The sequence below is a fragment of the Clarias gariepinus genome, chromosome 5, assembly GCF_024256425.1.
Source record: "Clarias gariepinus isolate MV-2021 ecotype Netherlands chromosome 5, CGAR_prim_01v2, whole genome shotgun sequence".
NCBI classification, from domain to species: domain Eukaryota; kingdom Metazoa; phylum Chordata; class Actinopteri; order Siluriformes; family Clariidae; genus Clarias; species Clarias gariepinus.
Window position 1 is genome coordinate 772,918 of NC_071104.1, and position 19,079 is coordinate 791,996.

The following is a 19,079-nucleotide window of genomic DNA, read 5'->3' on the forward strand; positions in this document are numbered from 1 at the left end:
AGTAGGGCAGTTAAGGGAGTGGACCACAGTCCAGAAGGTCCCAGGTTTAAATCCCACAACTGCCAAAATGTCATTGTTGGGCCCTTGAGTGCGGCCCTTAACCCTCAACTGCTCACATGTATGATGAGATACAAATGTAAGTCATTCTGATAAGAGCTTAAATGTAAACCACCAATCATTCAAATGGGGGTCACCTTAGTGTAGTAGATGGCAAATACTTCCCAAATGACAGCGAGTGTCCTTTCACAGAGCTGTCTTCTTAAAAATGCACTGATGTGGGTGTACATAGATACACTCAACTGATGTGGGTGTGTAGGACAGTCGCATATGCTACAAGGTTCATGTTATCCAGCATGTTTAACTCCCAGTGTATCAGTACACACAGAGGATCCGTGGACAAGAGATGTACCTGGTAAGTTTCAAGGTTACACTCGTTACACACCTGTGGACCAGCACGAGAGCAAATATACAGTACAGTAGACTGATCACTTTTCCTTAAGGTAAAAGAGTTCGTATACATGTTACTGACACTAAAAAATAATTCAATTCAATTTTATTTGTATAGCGCTTTAAAGAACTGTCATTGTTGCAAAGCAGCTTTAAACAATCAAAAGAATTATTTAAGTGTGTATGAGATGTGAGTGTGTGTGAATCAGAATGATCAGATCGTCCCTGATGAACGAGCCGAGGGTGACGGTGCTGAGGGAAAAACTCCCTGAGATGGTAATAGGAAGAAACCTTGAGAGGAACCAGACTCAACAGGGAACCCATCCTCATCTGGGTGATAACGGATAGCAGGGATTGATCTGCACTCATACTGTGTGTTAGGAGGCTGGAAGTTCAGTAGAACAGGAGATGTGGAGAAGTTCATATGGAGTCCAGGAGGCTCAGGTAGACTGTAGGAAACTCCAGTCCTGAACTATCAAAGAATCAGCTGCCAACACCAGTCGAGGCCAGAACCATCTTCATGGTAGAGTGAAACCGTCCCCAGACACGAGATGCTTCCCAAAGAGACACACGAGGCATCCATGTGACGAGATCTCCAACCAGAAGCGGGGCACCAGGATGAGAATAACACTGTACATGCTTTGCAATTAGTAAAGGACAAACCTAAGCAGGTCAGAGAGATCACTATTCAAATGAGGATGTCTTTAGACATCATACTGGCCGAGAGAGGTGAGGTACAGTATGTAGTGTTAGACACCTCCTGTTTATCAAACTCAAATTTTATTTTTGAGAGAGAGAGAGAGAGAGAGAGAGAGAGAGAGAGATCACCTTCCACCTGCTGCACTGTTTCCCGTATGAGACTCTGGTTCTTCTGCAGAAGTTATAATTAAACCTGTGTTACACTCTGCTTTGACCCAGTGTATGAATGATTTATCTTCATAGTGTTTTCAGGATTTCCACCACAGATGGATTTCATGATCTGTAAGCTAAATTACATTGAATCAGTATATTTTCAAGCTTCTGCTCTTGCTGCGCCACACTGCGTAACTCACCCAGAAGAAAGATCTACAGAATCTGCTCATTTCCATGTACATAAATTGCGATCTTATGATTTATTGCTGTAACTGACAGAGCAGATAAGCATGACCCAGAAAGCTCACTTGGCTCCCGGTCATGAACAGCTGAGCTATTAATCTCACAATTTCCCAACAATAAAACAGACATTTTTCTGTCGTCCCCCCAAACACTCCTGTCTCCTTTTGATCTTTTATTCATGCTATATTTTCAGGTTTTCGTGGAACTGTATGCAAATGACTCGTGTGTCAAACAAGGAAAACAAGATATTAGAAGTTCCTCATAACACACTAGAGCTTTGGAGTTAGGAAAAAGTGCTCCCCCACTCCCCTGTTTTCCTCTTAGACGATGGTGCACCGCTGTCCTTTCAGGCTTTAATAAACGTGTTGCAGCGGAACCGTATGAACCACTGCAGTAATTATCCAGTCGAAGCCTCTTAATAAATTTGGTCACTTAAATTGCCTTTTTTTTTTTTTTGTCCAGGCAGTGTAATGTACTACATGATTATTTTGTGTGCATATGCAAAAAGTATTGGTACCATGCTCATTTCCTCACCCTCGTAAAAAAAAAAAAAAAAAAAAAGATCTACTGCTATACTGGATGATAGAATCCTCATTCTGAATGGTGATACTGATGCCCTGTATGGCGCTGCAGGCAAAGTGTTTCAGAGAGAAGTGCTGATGGAAGTGGTAGGACTACTGAGAATCAGTGATTTGTGTTAAATGCTGTGACACACTCTCAGCACGCTTTCGCTCCAGAAAACAAAAACTGAGTGGTCTGTCTGCCACAAGCACGAAACGCATGACCGCTTTCACTTCTCCTACGTTGGGATCCAGCTTCACTTCGAACTTCGAAATTATCTGGGGAAATAAAAACAAAAGAACAAGAGATCAACACTTAGATCATATGTGTGGCATACCTAAATTGCCCGTAGTGTGTGTGTATGTGTGTGTGCCCTGCGATAGATTGGCACCCTGTCCAGGGTGTACCCAACCTCGTGCCCTAAGCCTCCTGGGGTAGGCTCCAGGTCCCCGCGGTCCTAAATACAGAATAAAGCGGTGTAGAAGGTGTGTGAGTGATAACAAAACTGTAAAGTGGGTGTGTCTGTACAGAACACATCAAGGTGTTTTTTGGAATTTCTTTTTTCTATTTTGTTTGAGCACGCATCACGTCAAAACTACTGAATTTTACTACTAAAAATGGAAATAGAAAACGCCCTTATAAATAATAATAAAAAAATATCTACCTTTAAAGAGTCATTAGTTTATTTCAAAATTCAAACTTGGCCCCTGTACATAAATTTTTTTCCCACTGATTTTCCTTCTAATTTAGTCGTGTCCAATTCCCCCCCGTCACTAGGGGGCTCCACATTAAGGCTACTTCAGGAGGGCCAAAGACTTTTATGTGTTTCCTCCAAACCACATGACGCCAGCCGACCGCATTTTTCGAACTGTTTGCTCACACACGGTTGGGGGCGGAGTAACACACTCGGAGGACAGCGCTGCTTCCACTTGCGTGAGCTCACAGACGCCCCTGATTGGCTGTAGAGCCGTGATTAATGTGGGAGCACCAAGTACCTCTTATCCCTCCCCTCTGAGAGAGCTCGGCCAATCAGCTCTCTCTAGGCCTCCGGCTGCGAGAGGTTACAGCATCACCCGGGATTCGACCTCACAATCTCGGGATGATAGGGCAAGCACTTTACCACTGCGCCAAGCTCAGAGCATCTTAGCCGTTATTTGTTTTGTTGTTTTTTACCAACAGTTGGGTAAGTGCAGAGGCTTCCAGTCTAACACAGTGTTTTGTTAAAAGTTGAGTTTGTACTTCCTGTCTCAGCTCTTGCTAGTGTCTCCTCAGAACTAGGAGAGTGTGATCTGCTCAACCATTGGTCCCAGGAGCTGCATGAAGCCCAAGCTCGATAGACCAGGAGTACTATGTGATGACTTTTGGTGCCTGAACAAGGTCTCTGACTTCAAAAGCTACCTTCTAACCCAAGCTAAAGATCTAGTTGTGTGGCTGGGGTGGGCTCGCTTCTTCTGAAACTGGAGAAAGAATTCTGGTCGGTGGCCCTGACACATGAACTGAAGGCCAACAGCATCTTCAGCACCAGAAGAGTAACTCGCTGTGTCAGCTTCGGCCTCCATGGGGGGACACAGCACCACCCTGTGCTGTCACCTACCTGGACAATTCCATCATTCACTGATGTTCCTGGGCTGAGCACCTTCACATTTTAGTAGAATGCTGTGTAAAATCTGGTGGGCAGGGCTCCAACGCAAACCCAAAAAGTAATACTTGGTCTTATATAAACATCATACCCAGGATATCACAGGGGCCAGCGGCTCATCAAGTCTCAGGAAAATAATGTTGAGGCTGCTCGTACAAAGATTCAAATCAGAGAGCGGTAATTTAAAATGCGCTTCAAGCGATTATACTCTGGTTAGAATTACTTGACTCACCTCATGATTTAAAACTGATATCACTTTAAAAGGACAGTAAAATTCTTGACATGATGCAGTAAGAGGTTCTGGTTTCTTACCCGTGCCAAAATTAGGTGCAGCTCCAGTTCAGCGATGCGTTTGCCAACACACCCTCTCACTCCAAACCCGAAAGGGATGGAGCCAAATGGGTTAGGTCTCTCATGTCCGTCCCGTAACCAGCGTTCTGGCTTGAAGCTCCTTGGTTCAGGGAAGACAGTCTCATCCTGACTGATTGCGTAATGGTAGATCGCAAATGAGGTCTGTTAAACAATGGTAAGTTAAAAACTGCTAAATAAAGAGCATATATACTGTGTATAGGTTATAATGAGGAAACAAATGCTGTCACCTTTTTTGGGAAGAAGTGTCCTCCAATTATGACGTCACTTTCTGTCATAACGCGTCCGTTTAGGGGAACAGCTGGGTACACCCTAAACATGAGGAATGTATTGTGGTAAAAGCAGATAAAGTGGTCAGAATGGGTAAGAGTGTGATAAGACACATGCTTTTAGCATTCTGGAGAGGTTTATTATATAGCACTGGACATCTCTGTTAAACACCAAAGATCCCCCCGCACCCCACCCCTTACAGTGCCTTATAGATCTGCAATTCTAACTGATGCTTGAGGATGCATACATGATGATACAAGTTTTTAAACAGATGACTACTTTATAGCACCCACAGTGCAAATTGTATGTAAAGTTGAGATGCTTAACAATTTTACCCTCATTCTTCTCCACCCTGAAATGATTTGCATATTACATGTCAGGGATTTATTGTATAAACAAATCAAGTTGGTCTATTTGCATCGCACTATTCTACATACAGTTGCGGTGGGATTTAGCGATGCAGCAGCGCTTTAATCCTTTAATCTATTAAGAAGTTACATAACCAACAAATTAGCTGCATAATCGCTAAACAAAACCTACCTGTTTCTGTATAAACCTGTTTAACATTTCAGACTACCCACAAAGACGTCTACCTGAGTGTCTCCTTGACGACAGCCTTGAGGTAAGACATTCGGCTTATGTCCGCAGTTGATGGAATTCTGTCCTCCTTCACGATGCTGCTCACTTCCCGGTACAAAGTTTCTTGGGCTTCTGGATTCCGTGCCAGCAGGTAGAGGGCCCAGGTTATAGAGCTGGATGTCTTGAGCAAAAGGATTTTTTTCAGTGTAGACTATTTTAGCCTCCATCACACTTCTCATGACCAATAATCGTCTATTTTGTACTAATCGTTCACAGTCAATAATGTAAGTAAGTTATCCTTACTGCATCGACTCCTGCCAGGAGCAGCTCTGTCACGCTCCCGTACACGTCCTTTTGGCTCATGTTGGTTTTAGAGAGCAGGTAACTCAGGTACCCTCCTTCAACTTCCTGATCTGCATCCAGGAGCTTCTGAATATCCTCCATTTTCTTGTCAATCAGCTTGTGTGCTATCAAACACAGAACAAACGTGTCTCCTAGGTGGACGGTGCAATGGTTCTGTGATTTATTACAAATAAGTTCATGGTCATGGGGTACATAAGTAGAAAGTGGACTCAAGAAGTGAACAAATCATTCCACCTTTCTTCCTGCTAAAGCTCAAATTCTGCTCAATGTACTTTTAGATAATCTCTTCTTGAAGATCTACAAGCGTTATATCAAAGTGTCTGGGACTATTTTAGAGTACAGATATCAGATCAACCCTTAAAACCCTTGAAAAGTTAACCCTTCAGCCTTACTGCACAATGATGAGCCCTATATATATTTATTTAAACAGCTAAACAAATAATTGCTAAAATGCTCTGAGCTTTAAGTTCTATGAGATGAGAAGAACTTGAGATGTGTTTATCTCACCAAATAAAAATATTCCATCCCAGCCGTCTACATAGCGCTTCCAGAATGGCAAATAATTCTGCGTCCACTTGGGAAGCAGGAGCACCAACACGCTGGACGTGAGCATCTGTGTGATGGAGTTAATGAAGCCCTGAGTCTCAGCTGGAATCTCCTTCTCCAGACAGCCAATCCTGGTCTCAAACAGTATGCAGGCTATCCCTGTTTCACATACACACAGACTCTAATGTAATATGTTTAGGAATTCATCCCTACAGTGGTCCATCCTGGAAATTAAATCAACCTAATTAGCATTTCATAAATGGATGGGTCATGATTGTGAACTGTGGGGAAAAATATATAGTTTACCAAAAAAAAGTACACTACACAAATCGGTGCTGTCCACAGAGTGAATTTATAATAAGCCATGATGGAGAATAAAGCAAACACGTGGTTCAGTTGGAGCGATCCTGATACCTGTTTCACAAAACTGGACAGAGACTGGAACAGAGCTCCACCCCTCAACAGCACAGTTACCCTAATCTATACTGAAGAAGCTGAATGATTTAGAATGGCTTTGGTCTGATCCAATCTGTCTAATCTGACATCTGTAGTAAGAAGAATGGATAAAAGGATCACATTCTAGAAGTGCAAAGCCAAGAGAGAGAGAGAGAGAGAGAGAGAGAGAGAGAGAGAGAGAGAGAGAGAGAGAGATCACAGCTGGGGTGTTGACCCGAGAGTGTGTAAACTTCTGCAACCAACACAAGTTTAATCTTATAAATGCAAATGATACTTTGCTAGACGCCTGTAAATGTAGAGCTGACAGGCCGTACCTTCTAGAGAGAAACGGTGCAGCTCGTCGGAGAAGTTGGACACCAGGTCGCCGGTGGAGCTCGTCTCACGCAGATGGTAAATCCTCTTGATAAAGTCTGTAATCACATCGTTCACCACATTCTCATACTTCACAGAATCCCTGGGATGCAGCATGCGTTTGTTCAGCACAGCCCGGAGTTTGTACCACTTCTCTCCTTCTCTGTTCGAACAGAAAGCTTTAGACCTAACAAGTCACTTCGTAAAACATGACAAAATCATTTCTAGGGAAAGCAGGTGGTTAGCTTTAATGACATGCACAAAGTCATATGGAAAACATTTTTTTTCAGGCACAAAGTCAAATAAAAAAAAAATTGTATTTATTCTTTTAATGAATTTATTCTTTTTAAAGATTTTGTCATTTTGTTATTTCTGGCTTACTGAGTGAAAGGTCCATAGCCTAAGTCCTTCATATCTCGATATTCAGTCCACAGGGTCATGTCTGATCTACAAGGGAACGTCTCATCTTTCCTCATCAATTCCTCCAGCAGCTCCACATTACACAGTGAAATGGTGTGAAATTTGCCATTGCTGACTTTAAACATGGGACCATAAAGCTGTTTTTCATACAGCTAAAAGAGTCACAAAGAAAAAAACACACAGCGATGACCCGCACATCCTCAACTGATAGCACACTCATTAGCACGCAGATCTCTCAGGAGAACCATACCTGCAGCTCATGCACCTGATTGTAGTAGCCCTTAACGATAAGCCTGTACAGTAACGTGGGTAAGCTGATGTGAGGGAGATCGGCCTCGGTCCTGACGCTCCCAGCAGGCGCGGAATCGGTAGCGCTCCCCCCCGCCCTCCGCCTTACGTCCAGACTGACTGTTGAAGGCCTAAGGGACAAGCGGACAGCTGTTTTGTCCACCAAGCGGAGAGCAAGACGTCCTGCCATTAGTAGGTCTGGAATCTGGGATATCTGAACAGCAGCTTCTTGGTTGTGCACCGAGGAGGAGGGATAACGTGTGAAGTAACAGAGCACCGGGGCTGCTTTAGTAACACCTGCTCTAGGCAACCTTCAATCTATCTTTGTGTGTCAAAATGAATGCAAAAGATTATTTTCATAATCACATGTCCCATTTACCTGTGGCCTGATCCAAAGCTACTTATGTCAGAAACATACTGTATCTTCTTGGCCAAGAACTGAGAATATGATCAAGCTAAACACCTTTAAGGGGGACTTGGTTTAACAGGAATCAGGAACAACTCAATTGATTTTTAAGTAATTAATGCATACTGTAGTTTAAGAGCAGTTGATCATCTTCTTCTTTTAAAGAACAAGCCTCCTAACACACAGTATGAGTGCAGATCAATCCCTGCTCTCTGTTATCACCCAGATGAGGATGGGTTCCCTGTTGAGTCTGGTTCCTCTCAAGGTTTCTTCCTATTACCATCTCAGGGAGTTTTTCCCTCAGCACTGTCACACTCGGCTCGTTCATCAGGGACCATCTGATCATTATTATTCATACATATTTTCTTATATTTCATACACATTCCCAAATTTTTCTTTTGATCCTGTAAAGCTGCTATGTGACACTGACCGTGGTTAAAAGTGCTATACAAATGAGATTGAATTGAATTGAATCGAATCGGGCGGCATGGTAGTGTAGTGGTTAGCACTGTTGCCTTGCACTTCCAGGGTCTGGGTTTGATTCCCGGCCAGGCTTGATTCCCATCTCTGTGTGCATGGAGTTTGCATGTTCTCCTCTGCCTAGTGGGTTTCCTCTGGGTACTGGGGTACTCCTCCCACAGTCCAAAGACATGTAGGTTAGCCTATCTGGCGTTCCCAGATTGCCCGTAGTGTGTGTGTGTGTGTGTGTCTGTGTGCCCTGTGATGGATTGGCACCCTGTCCAGGGTGTACCCTGCCTCATGCCCCAAGCCTCCTGGGATAGGCTCCAGGTCCCAACGACCCTGAATACAGGATAAAGCGGTATAGAAGATGAGTGAATGAATTGAATTGAAGTGAATGACCAGTTTAGATTGAAAATAAACTCGGATGCATGCCCATAAATACCTCAAGATGGCGCAATTCCTCAGATGATGATGTCCAGGGAGAACGAAAGATCTTGATCACAAGCAGCTCTGATTTATTTTTGGCTGATGGACTTGCAGATGCCAGATATACAGAGATCATCTTCTAATGAGACGTGACGTAAGGGTTAGAAGGAGTGGTGCCCCACAATCGTCTATTTCTTTGAAAGGTAGGGGTGTCTAATTTGGGTATGAACTGAATGATTTGGGGGTGACGGGGAAAATAGTTAATAATTTGTTCTGAACTTGCTAAAGTAATTCATGCTTGTATTTTAGGTCTGTTCTGCCCTGCTGTATCAGGTGACGCCACTCTCTCTCTCTCTCTCCCTCGGACCCGAGTCCCAGCTTCCCCCAGGCCCGACGGTCTGTTTCACAGCTCTGCTCCAACTACACACACATGCTTCCGACACAAAATGAGAAAAGTGATCAGGGCACGGTGTGTGTTTAGACAGCCATTAATCATGTTATTTAACAGCTCAGTGGTTTGTTACGCAGCAAATCACATACAGTACATGTACACGAGAGATTCCAGCCTGTGAATTAGTTAACGTTAATGTTATAAAGTATTTGAGTGTGTTGTATGGACTCAAGGCTTGGTGTGTTCAGCTGTGGCAGTTACACGGTTTGACTTCATCAGTGTTTTAGGATTTCTAGGGGCCCGGACTCTCCAGTGACGCTCCGATCCACGGAGTTATTACACTGAGAAATCATCTATCTCATCATCTATACCGCTTTATCCTGTATTTTGGGTCACATGGGCCTGGAGCCTATCCCAGGGGACTTAGGGCACAAGGCGGGGTACATCCTGGACAGGGTGCCAATTCATTGCAGGGCACATCCGCATGTCTTTGGGCTGTGGGAGGGAACCAGGGGACCAGGAGGAAACCCACCAAGCACGGGGAGAACATGCAAACTCCATACACACAGAGATGGGAATCGAGCCTAGGCGGGAATCGAACCCGAACCCTGAAGGTGCCAGGCGACAGTGCTAACCACGACAACACTGTGCCACCTACATGACATCTCTAAAAGGATATTATAGCTTTCCAACAATAATAATTTTATGGTGATTTTTATTGGCGACATGGTGGTCTAGTGGTTAACACTGTCGCTTTGCACCTCCAGGGTCTGGGTTCGATTCCCGGCCAGGCTCGATTCCCATCTCTGTGCATATGGAGTTTGCATGTTCTCCCCATGCTTGGTGGGTTTCCTCCCACAGTCCAAAGACATGCAGATTAGGATAATTGGCGTTCCCAAATTGCCCGTAGTGTGTGTGTGTGTGTGTGTGTGTGTGTGTGTGCCCTGTGATAGATTGACACCCTGTTCAGGGTGTACCCCGCCTTGTGCCCTAAGTCTCCTGGGATAGGCTCCAGGTCCCCGTGACCCTGAATACAGAATAAAGCTGTATGAGTGATTTATTATCATTATTCAAATCTATTTTACTATGTAAATCTTGTTTTTTCTTCAATGGAGCAGACTCAGTCATGAGTTATATGTAATAAAATGCGCTGCTGTTTGATGGAAAAGCCAAACTCGACAACAAAAGGTTTCTATTTGGTAAAGAAAGTTCAAAGGGGGACGCGCAGCACATAATGCTAGCATTCCTAGAGCGGCTGCTTTCACAGTAACGCTGCTGGAGGGGAGAATTAAGCCAAAGCACATGACGCTCTAACTCGTGATTTTCTCCAGGGCACTAAATGAATGAAAGGTCAGAGGGGTGGATGATGTCCTTCCTCTCATCTCTACTTCTGTACAAACGAAAAGGACCGAGCAGAGAATCAGCTGGAACTGGATTTCAAGTCTGAAAGTCAAGTCTTATTTGTTTCGTTTCGTTATTTTCAGCTCCTGTTCCTTACACACACACACACACACACACACACACACACATGGCTTCTCCTCGGCTCGAGACCTTCTGCTGTCTGAACCGTGATGCTGTGACGGACTTCATCATCAACTTCCAGCCTGTTTTTTTCAGCGCCATGTGCGCGGGGAGCGCCGGATTGAGCGTGATCTTCTCTGTCCTGCAGATCCTCCCTAAGAGGAGGGGGTACAGGCGACTCGGGACGTACCCGTTCCCAAAACCTGCCTCGTCATCCAGGATTCTGTTCATCATAAGCGTGTGTGACATTCTAGGATGCGTGGGTAAGGAAAAGCTCTTTTTTATGATGATGATGGTGATGATGGTGATGATAGTGATGTCATCACTGGGGTACTAACATCCATTCCTCCTGAATCTGGACACACTACATAGACCATGCAGTTCCACCTCTTATTCCTGACAAATTCCACAATCTATCAGAGAAGCAGTGGTCCACTTGCTAATGCATGGGATTTTCAGCTGCACAGAGAGAGAAAGCAGGAAACACTCATGAAAGTATCTTCTCTGGTGGAAACCCGTCAGCTGGTCTGGTGCTCTTCACGGTTCCTGAAGCCCTAGCGCCTCCTGCAGGCGCTGTGACACATCTGAATGCCTTTGTCCTTAGTGTCTGATGGCATTTTGCTTTGCTCCTCTGCCTTTACTCACACACAAGCATATGTAATGGGAAATAAACATTTGTAAAAGGTCTAAATATCGTTATACTTAGCAAGCGGTTGTTGTGCCAGATGTCTGCTGAACATCTGGACTACTCCGCAGCGTGTAAGCTCACTGCGTGTGTTGTGTGTATGTGCAGGGATGATTGTCAGATCGTCGGTTTGGCTCGGCGCTCCCGGCGTCGTCGGGCAAATCTCACTCACTAACGGCAGTAACATCTGGCCTGAGGTTTTCTGTGTGGGCAGCGCTGTACGTCCCTCTCACACACACACTTGCACACAGCACATTTTAGGAGATTGAGGCACATGTGCTCACACAGTGTTCTTCTTCTCAGATATGGATCCAGCTGTTCTTCAGCGCCTCCTTTTGGTGGACGTTCTGCTACGCGGTGGACGCGTTCCTGGTGGTCAGGCGGTCAGCTGGGACCAGGTTTGATGAATAAGCAAAGTAACACTCTTCACCGTGTCTTTATATAAGACTTCTCTTATTCTCTTACTGTTTTCTTTCTCACTCTCTCACACACACACACACTCTTCTTTAGCACTATCGTCCTGTATCACATGATCACATGGGGTTTGGCAGTGCTGCTGTGTGTGGAAGGTGTAGCAATGCTTTATTACCCTTCTCTCTCAAGGTACACACACGCACACACACACTCAAGTTTAATTGTCAGTTTTTATAAAGCGTCAGAGTTTGCATGTGTAACCATCATGGTGTTTGTGGTGTTTGATTTTTCAGTTGTGAAAACGGCCTTCAGCACGCGATCCCTCACTACGTCACCACCTACGCCCCCATGCTGCTGGTGCTTTTAGTCAATCCGTTCCTGTTCACACGCACTGTCACAGCTGGTGAGACTCCTTTTACCCACAATCCTTTTCAAGTGGGAGCATCTGATCTTCAGTGTGAGATAGTCACAAACGTATTGTTCCAGTATACTGCGGTACCTCGGCATACGAACGCCTCACAGATTCGTGCCTGAGATTTAGCAAGAAACTTCCCTCATGACACAAAGCATTTTCAGCGTTCAAGCCACTAAACCTCATACATCGCAGACGTACATAAGTCGCTCATGCATCCGGAAGCGATTTAAAATTTGTTTGCATCAGTAGAAAGCCAAGTGAAGTAATTTTTTTTCGCATTTTGTGTAAGATTTAGTGAAGACGTAGCACCGTGGGTCACAAGAATGTTATCAAGGACAGTAGGAAGAAGAAAAGGAGTTCTAAATTAAGGTTAAGTGGGGTTTAATGTCTATTTATTTCATATTTTACTTAATTTACTTATCTTTTTTAAATGTTTTCATTGTTTTTATATGCAAAAATATGATTATAGTGTTGGAAATTGGTAATATTGGTAATATTTTCGGGCAGCTGGAACGGATTATCTGTATTTACATTATTTCCTATGGGACAATGTGTTTCATAATACGAGATTTCAAGAACTCGCCACCAGAACGGATTAAACTCCTATACAGAGGTACCGCTGTACTGTGAGATATGATGAATCAGATCAGTGGGTCCATGTGTGAATCAGTGAATCGTTTAGTCAAGGCTGAGATTTACTCCTCTACAAAACCTGTACCCGCTGTCTTTACTGTCTCTTTTACAGTTACATCACTACTGAAAGGACGTCAAGGAATTTACACCGAAAACGAGAGACGCTTAGGAGCGGAAATCAAAATGCGCTTCGTTAAGATTCTCCTGGTCTTCGTTATCTGGTGAGACGTCGCGGTGCACATCCGTTCATGACCTGCTAACGGGCAAAGGCTCGCACCTACCGACTCTCACACAGTGGTGATAACAATACAGTTGGTACTTTAACGAGCTACAGTAGTAGTTTAGTGTGGCAGGATGAGTTAAACCCCTCCTACTGGCATTTGATTGGCTGGCTGCTCAGTGTTTGTCCTATCATTGGGCAGGAGAGGCCTATAGAAAGTGGCTAGGAAGGTAGGTTGGGTCATGAGTCCCGACCCTTTTCTTTTGTGTCTGGCGTCATGGTTGGTCATCAGCCAGGTATGTGGGTTTCTGTTGGCTGAATTAAGGGACATGGAAGCTTACATTAGCGTATATTTTATAGGACGGCCTATTGAAGGAGCCTCCTGGCTGGCACTTGGCTCAGGTTGTTCCTGTGCAGTTTGTGCGTTAAGCTAGACTGATTCAGCCTGACAGATACAGCTGTTCACCTGGTGTTACCATTGAATTCCTTGTCTCACAACGAGATGGAAAGAGGTCTAAGCTTTCCAGTTCATGGTCTAGAAGTAGCTTTTTTTAGCGGGCATTCTGTTGTGGGTTGCCTATTTTATGTTAAAATAAATTTTATTGGAGATAGATTAGCAGCATTGCTACATGCAATTAGCTTCCCTGTATTTTCTTTTTTATGTAATAGTCATTTTTTGGAATATATTTTGTAATAAAACTTAGATTTTCTGATATTTTTCTCCTGCCTTGTTCCTTGTGAACTGACCTGTGTGGTCTACAATGAGATTGAATTAGTTAAGGTCTCTGGGCCTTACCCAGGGTGGCATAATCAGATTTTCAACTCTTTGTAAATCTTCCACTTCCTCAGCGCTCCGCCACATTAGCATAGTTAGCATGTTGTACACGTCCTCTGTAACCACTAGCACGCTCTAACTCTGTTTGTTTCTGACTTGGCCGACCTTAAAACACATTCAGACACACAACAGTCGTGGTTGATTTGCAAAACATCAATGTAATGCCAGCAATAAATACCAAATCTTCAAACCTTCGAGCCTTGGCAATAAATATCAAGAAGTACAAGTCAATCGCAGCCTGGAAACATCTGGTGAACATCAGTATGGAGTGACACTAGGGACGAGGGACAGGGGATGTGGGGGGGGGGGGGGGTGCGGGACGTTGTGTTGTTTTATACCAACTTATTTGCTGAACTACATTATTAACGTATTTCCTTGTCTGTCTGTGTGTGTGTGTGTGTGTGTGTGTGTGTGTGTGTGTGTGTCAGCTGGCTGCCCAACCTGATTAATGAGAGTTTGTTATTTTACTTGGAAATGCACCCCGAGGTTGAAGCATCTGAGCTGAAAAACGTTCATAACGCCGCTCTTATCACGTGGTTCATCATGGTGAGTCTGAGACAGCCGGATAACAAGCGCAGCATTTCACTTAAGTCAGATTTGTTCTTAAGTCCAACAAAGTGAGTCTTATACACCTTTGATGTGAATATATGTAAATGTAAAGCACAACCATCCACTTGACTAAATCTCTGTCCCCTTTCCCCCACACTGCCATCATGTGGCCAAAAACTGTAACAGCACCTAAGGGAATGAATCTCACAGTGAAATGTAACAGTGTTGTCTCTGTGTCTTTAAAGTGCGAGGGGAATCCTGGACACTATTTTTTGTCACTATTGAGCTGTTTTCCACTGTATTGGACTGTAAACCCTGTTTTTCCGAAATTAAGATTATTCACCATCAGGACAGCTTTACAGGACAGACATTTTCTATTATAGTGCTCCTAGACTCATTTCTCCTGCACACACACGCACACAGACACACACACACATACCAGACCTTCAGACATTTTATACATTCACTTACACACTGAAAATACTGTATATAATTGTAAGTATCTGTTGCACTGCAGTGTATTTTTTGTGCAATACTTGTGATCTGACCCGAAAGTAGAACTGCGGTCCATCTGTATTTGAACTCACATGTTTGTAAGTCGGGGACTACCTGTACTACATTTCTAATTTCCTGTAATTGGGACTCACTTCAAACACTTCACTCTGACGCATGTTATATTTTCTGCAGGGCATCCTGAACCCCATGCAGGCCTTCCTCAACACGCTGGCCTTCCACGGCTGGACGGGATTAGACGTCGATCTGAGTCGGCAGAAGCGGCGTGAGCCACCCTGGGACTCGACCTCCACCTCCATACCAGCAAACGGAGGTTACGACCCCCTGATGCCGTCCACGCTGCTCTACCAGGCCCATGTCCAGGATGGGAAGAAGCTGACGGAGAAGGGACACCAGCTTCCATCTGACACCGCCAGCATCCTGTCTGAGAGTAATGTAGAGTTCTTCCCCCAGGGGGTTCTCCTACAGATCCTACAAATGAACACAATGGAGAGAGAGGGGTAGCAGGACATAAAGCACATACGGTGTGCAAGAGGAATAACACACAGGGCGTCTCGAGAGAAGGACTTGGATAAGAATAAAACATCAGAGTAGAATTTAATAGAAAACAGAAAAGAACAGGGATGATGATAGAATGGAATAAAGAGGTGACACTACGATAGAGGACGTGTTAAAGCGAAGGTGTTTATGTTATATGTTTATGTTTGTGTAAATCAGTGTGTTTCTGTTCTGAAGGTTCCAGCTCCAGTACACTGGAGATCCACATCCCGAGTGAGTGGCGAGACGGAGAGGAAGCTAAAGCTGTGGAGCGGACCGGTCTCTAAAAACTCTGCACGACCCTTGTGTGTGTGTGTGTGTGTATGTGTGATTACATCTATAGATGTTGCTACACAGAATGGTTAGAGGTTCTATATCATATTTCAGATTTCATGATACTTATGAGTGTGTGTGTGTGTGTGTGTATGTGTGTGTGTGTGTGTGTGTGTGTGTGCGCAGCGGTGAAATTTGTAAAATCAATCTTATTAAAGTAATTAAACTGATTGTTTTTCACATTTTTGAGGGTGTGTGAATACGAGTGGTGTCTCACACGTTCATCACAAGACACGAGAGAGATTAACGTTTCTTCCAGATGTGGAATCGTCCAGATGAAATGTCAGCTGCGTCCACAAACTAAAAAGAAATGAAATAAAAACTCTTCCCATGCCTGGGTGAAGGTCATTTAAAGGTCATGTCAATCACGTGTAAATCTTGATACACAACTGAAAATAAACAAGCCAACCATCCCCCCCTTCCCCCCACCCTGTCCACTTAGGACCTCATGCAGGTGTCCTCAGGTCTGCGTTCAGGAGGTGACATCGAATCCACCTGCCGTCTCTCAGCATCGCTGAGCGTCATGTCTAACCTAAACTGTCACGAAACAGTACGCTTCTAACCCGTCGTTTCCTACACCTGGGGTCAAAAATATCGGAACAGCGAGCACCAAATTCCCATTTTCCAACTTTCTTTAAGAATTCCTCCTGAACCATCAGTTCTCTAGTGCCATCTAGTGGATCTTCTTTCCTATAATGTTCCTATAATGTTCTTGTTCCTGTCTGTCAGGAACACTAATAATAATAATAATAATAATAATAATAATAATAATACTTTATTCACTTCTGTTCCATATTGGTGTGTGTGTGTGTGTGTGTGTGTGTGTGTGTGGTGCTTGTTTATACATTTATTAGGAATCCAGGTTGTGAATAAATCTCTAAGGACCAAATGTGTGAGTTAAGTGATTAAATAAACTCTAGTGCTGTTATATTTCCCCACTAGGGGGCGCTAATGGCACAGGGAAGAAACTAACTCTTTCAGACAAAGTGGACCCCGCCCCCCCCATGACCTTCTGATAATTTAAAGAAGGAAACAAAGTTTCAAAATTGTTGTTTATTTTAATAATAATTGTTATTTTAATGATAATGGATTTTATACCTTTGTAACACCACAATACAAGAAAATACATTTACAGAAATATCACACACACACACACACACACACACGCACTCTATCCAATCCAAAACTCTTTCCCTATGTGAGTATTAAATCTAATCTTCACAGTGTAAACCTAATGATTATATAGTGCAGTATATGATAAAAAGTTTACGCACCCCTGCTGAGATAAATCACGTTCAATCTTTTCCATCTCTGTAGTTACAAAAAAAATTAAATGCAAAACAGATAAAACGAAAAACAAAAAAAGTACAGTGATCTAGTTGCAAAAGTATACACACCCTTATATGATGAAGCGGTTGTCTAACAGAGACCGTCGTACTCTGACTCTGATTAACACCAACTAAAGATCATCTGGGTTTCTTCACGTCTTCCTGGATTCATCTGAGTGCTGAAGCTGAAGATCTTACAGAGCATGTAGAGGATCTCACTGTGGAGACGCATCGCTCAGGACAGAGGGACAGAAGATCTTCAGGAACATCAGACTGTGAAATCTCCGTCACTAACAAGTGTGTGTCAGTGTGTGTCAGTGTGGGTCAGTGTGTGTCAGTGTGTGTCAATGTGTATCAGTGTGTGTCAGTGTGTATCAGTGTGTGTCAGTGTGTATTAGTGTGTGTCAGTGTGTATCAGTGTGTGTCATGTGTATTAGTGTGTGTCAGTGTGTATCAGTGTGTGTCAGTGTGTGTCAGTGTGTGTCAGTGTGGGTCAGTGTGTGTCAGTGTGTGTCAGTGTGTATTAGTGTGTATCAGTGTGTGTCAATGTGTATCAGTGTGTGTCAGTGTGTGTCAGTGTGTGTCAATGTGTATTAGTGTGTGTCAGTGTGTATCAGTGTGTGTCAGTGTGTATCAGTGTGTGTCAGTGTGGGTCAGTGTGGGTCAGTGTGTGTCAGTGTGTATTAGTGTGTATTAGTGTGTATCAGTGTGTGTCAATGTGTATCAGTGTGTGTCAGTGTGTGTCAGTGTGGGTCAGTGTGTGTCAGTGTGTATTAGTGTGTATCAGTGTGTGTCAGTGTGTATTAGTGTGTATCAGTGTGTGTCAATGTGTATCAGTGTGTGTCAGTGTGTGTCAGTGTGTATCAGTGTGTGTCAGTGTGTGTCAGTGTGTGTCAGTGTGTGTCAGTGTGTGTCAGTGTGTGTCAGTGTGTATCAGTGTGTATCAGTGTGTGTCAGTGTGTATCAGTGTGTGTCAGTGTGTGTCAGTGTGTGTCAATGTGTATTAGTGTGTGTCAGTGTGTATCAGTGTGTGTCAGTGTGTGTCAGTGTGTGTCAGTGTGTGTCAGTGTGGGTCAGTGTGTGTCAGTGTGTGTCAGTGTGTATTAGTGTGTATCAGTATGTGTCAATGTGTATCAGTGTGTGTCAGTGTGTGTCAGTGTGTGTCAATGTGTATTAGTGTGTGTCAGTGTGTATCAGTGTGTGTCAGTGTGTGTCAGTGTGTGTCAGTGTGTGTCAGTGTGTGTCAGTGTGTGTCAGTGTGTATTAGTGTGTGTCAGTGTGTATCAGTGTGTGTCAGTGTATGTCAGTGTGTGTCAGTGTGTGTCAGTGTGTGTCAGTGTGTGTCAGTGTGGGTCAGTGTGTGTCAGTGTGGGTAAGTGTGTGTCAATGTGTATCAGTGTGTGTCAGTGTGTGTCAGTGTGTATCAGTGTCTGTTAGTGTGTATCAGTGTGTTTCAGTGTGTGTCAGTGTGTGTCAGTGTGTATCAGTGTGTGTCAGTGTATGTCAGTGTGTGTCAGTGTGTGTCAGTGTGGGTCAGTGTGTGTCAGTGAGTATTAGTGTGTATCAGTGCGTGTCAGTGTGTGTCAGTGTGTATCAGTGTGTGTCAGTGTGTATCAGTGTGTATCAGTGTGGGTCAGTGTGTGTCAGTGTGTGTCAGTGTCTTTTAGTGTGTATCAGTGTGTTTCAGTGTGTGTCAGTGTGTATCAGTGTGTGTCAGTGTGTATCAGTGTCATTGTGTATTAGTGTGTCAGTGTGTGTCAGTGTCATTGTGTATCAGTGTGTGTCAGTGTGTATCAGTGTGTGTCAGTGTGTATCAGTGTCATTGTGTATTAGTGTGTCAGTGTGTGTCAGTGTCATTGTGTATCAGTGTGTCAGTGTGTGTCAGTGTGTGTCAGTGTGTGTCAGTGTGTGTCAGTGTGTATCAGTGTGTGTCAGTGTGTATCAGTGTGTGTCAGTGTGTATTAGTGTGTGTCAGTGTGTATCAGTGTGTGTCAGTGTGTATCAGTGTCTGTTAGTGTGTATCAGTG

At 43.9% G+C, this 19,079-nt stretch overlaps 2 protein-coding genes across 2 annotated transcripts; one reads left to right on the top strand and one right to left on the bottom strand.

Moving 5' to 3' along the window:
* Positions 1-1,986: 1,986 nt before the first annotated feature.
* On the bottom strand, positions 1,987-7,687 carry LOC128524217 (sterol 26-hydroxylase, mitochondrial-like). The gene is made up of 9 exons (XM_053496664.1): positions 7,347-7,687; positions 7,058-7,248; positions 6,640-6,839; positions 5,831-6,028; positions 5,264-5,427; positions 4,975-5,141; positions 4,342-4,423; positions 4,055-4,255; positions 1,987-2,381 (listed from the first exon to the last, which is right to left on the bottom strand). Exons 1-9 carry the CDS (start codon positions 7,572-7,574, stop codon positions 2,217-2,219), a joined length of 1,596 nt encoding a protein of 531 aa, XP_053352639.1. The 5' UTR covers positions 7,575-7,687; the 3' UTR covers positions 1,987-2,216.
* A 2,787-nt stretch (positions 7,688-10,474) lies between these two features.
* On the top strand, positions 10,475-15,695 carry gpr143 (G protein-coupled receptor 143). Its single transcript, XM_053496663.1, has 9 exons — positions 10,475-10,853; positions 11,384-11,493; positions 11,579-11,673; positions 11,786-11,878; positions 11,983-12,092; positions 12,850-12,958; positions 14,221-14,338; positions 15,029-15,284; positions 15,590-15,695. The coding sequence occupies exons 1-9, from the start codon at positions 10,598-10,600 to the stop codon at positions 15,676-15,678; spliced, it is 1,236 nt and encodes a 411-aa protein (XP_053352638.1). The 5' UTR covers positions 10,475-10,597; the 3' UTR covers positions 15,679-15,695.
* Positions 15,696-19,079: the final 3,384 nt, after the last annotated feature.

Bases quoted from the DNA above. Each gene is read 5' to 3' on its own strand.
- gpr143 (XM_053496663.1), top strand. From the start codon at position 10,598: ATGGCTTCTCCTCGGCTCGAGACCTTCTGCTGTCTGAACCGTGATGCT. The intron at 11,674-11,785 runs GTTTGATGAATA...ACTCTTCTTTAG, and splicing joins AGGCGGTCAGCTGGGACCAG to CACTATCGTCCTGTATCACA. The intron at 11,879-11,982 runs GTACACACACGC...TTGATTTTTCAG, and splicing joins TATTACCCTTCTCTCTCAAG to TTGTGAAAACGGCCTTCAGC.
- LOC128524217 (XM_053496664.1), bottom strand. From the start codon at position 7,574: ATGGCAGGACGTCTTGCTCTCCGCTTGGTGGACAAAACAGCTGTCCGC. The intron at 4,256-4,341 runs GTGACAGCATTT...ATTGTTTAACAG, and splicing joins GACACTTCTTCCCAAAAAAG to ACCTCATTTGCGATCTACCA. The intron at 2,382-4,054 runs GTAAGAAACCAG...TTATTTCCCCAG, and splicing joins TGCACCTAATTTTGGCACGG to ATAATTTCGAAGTTCGAAGT.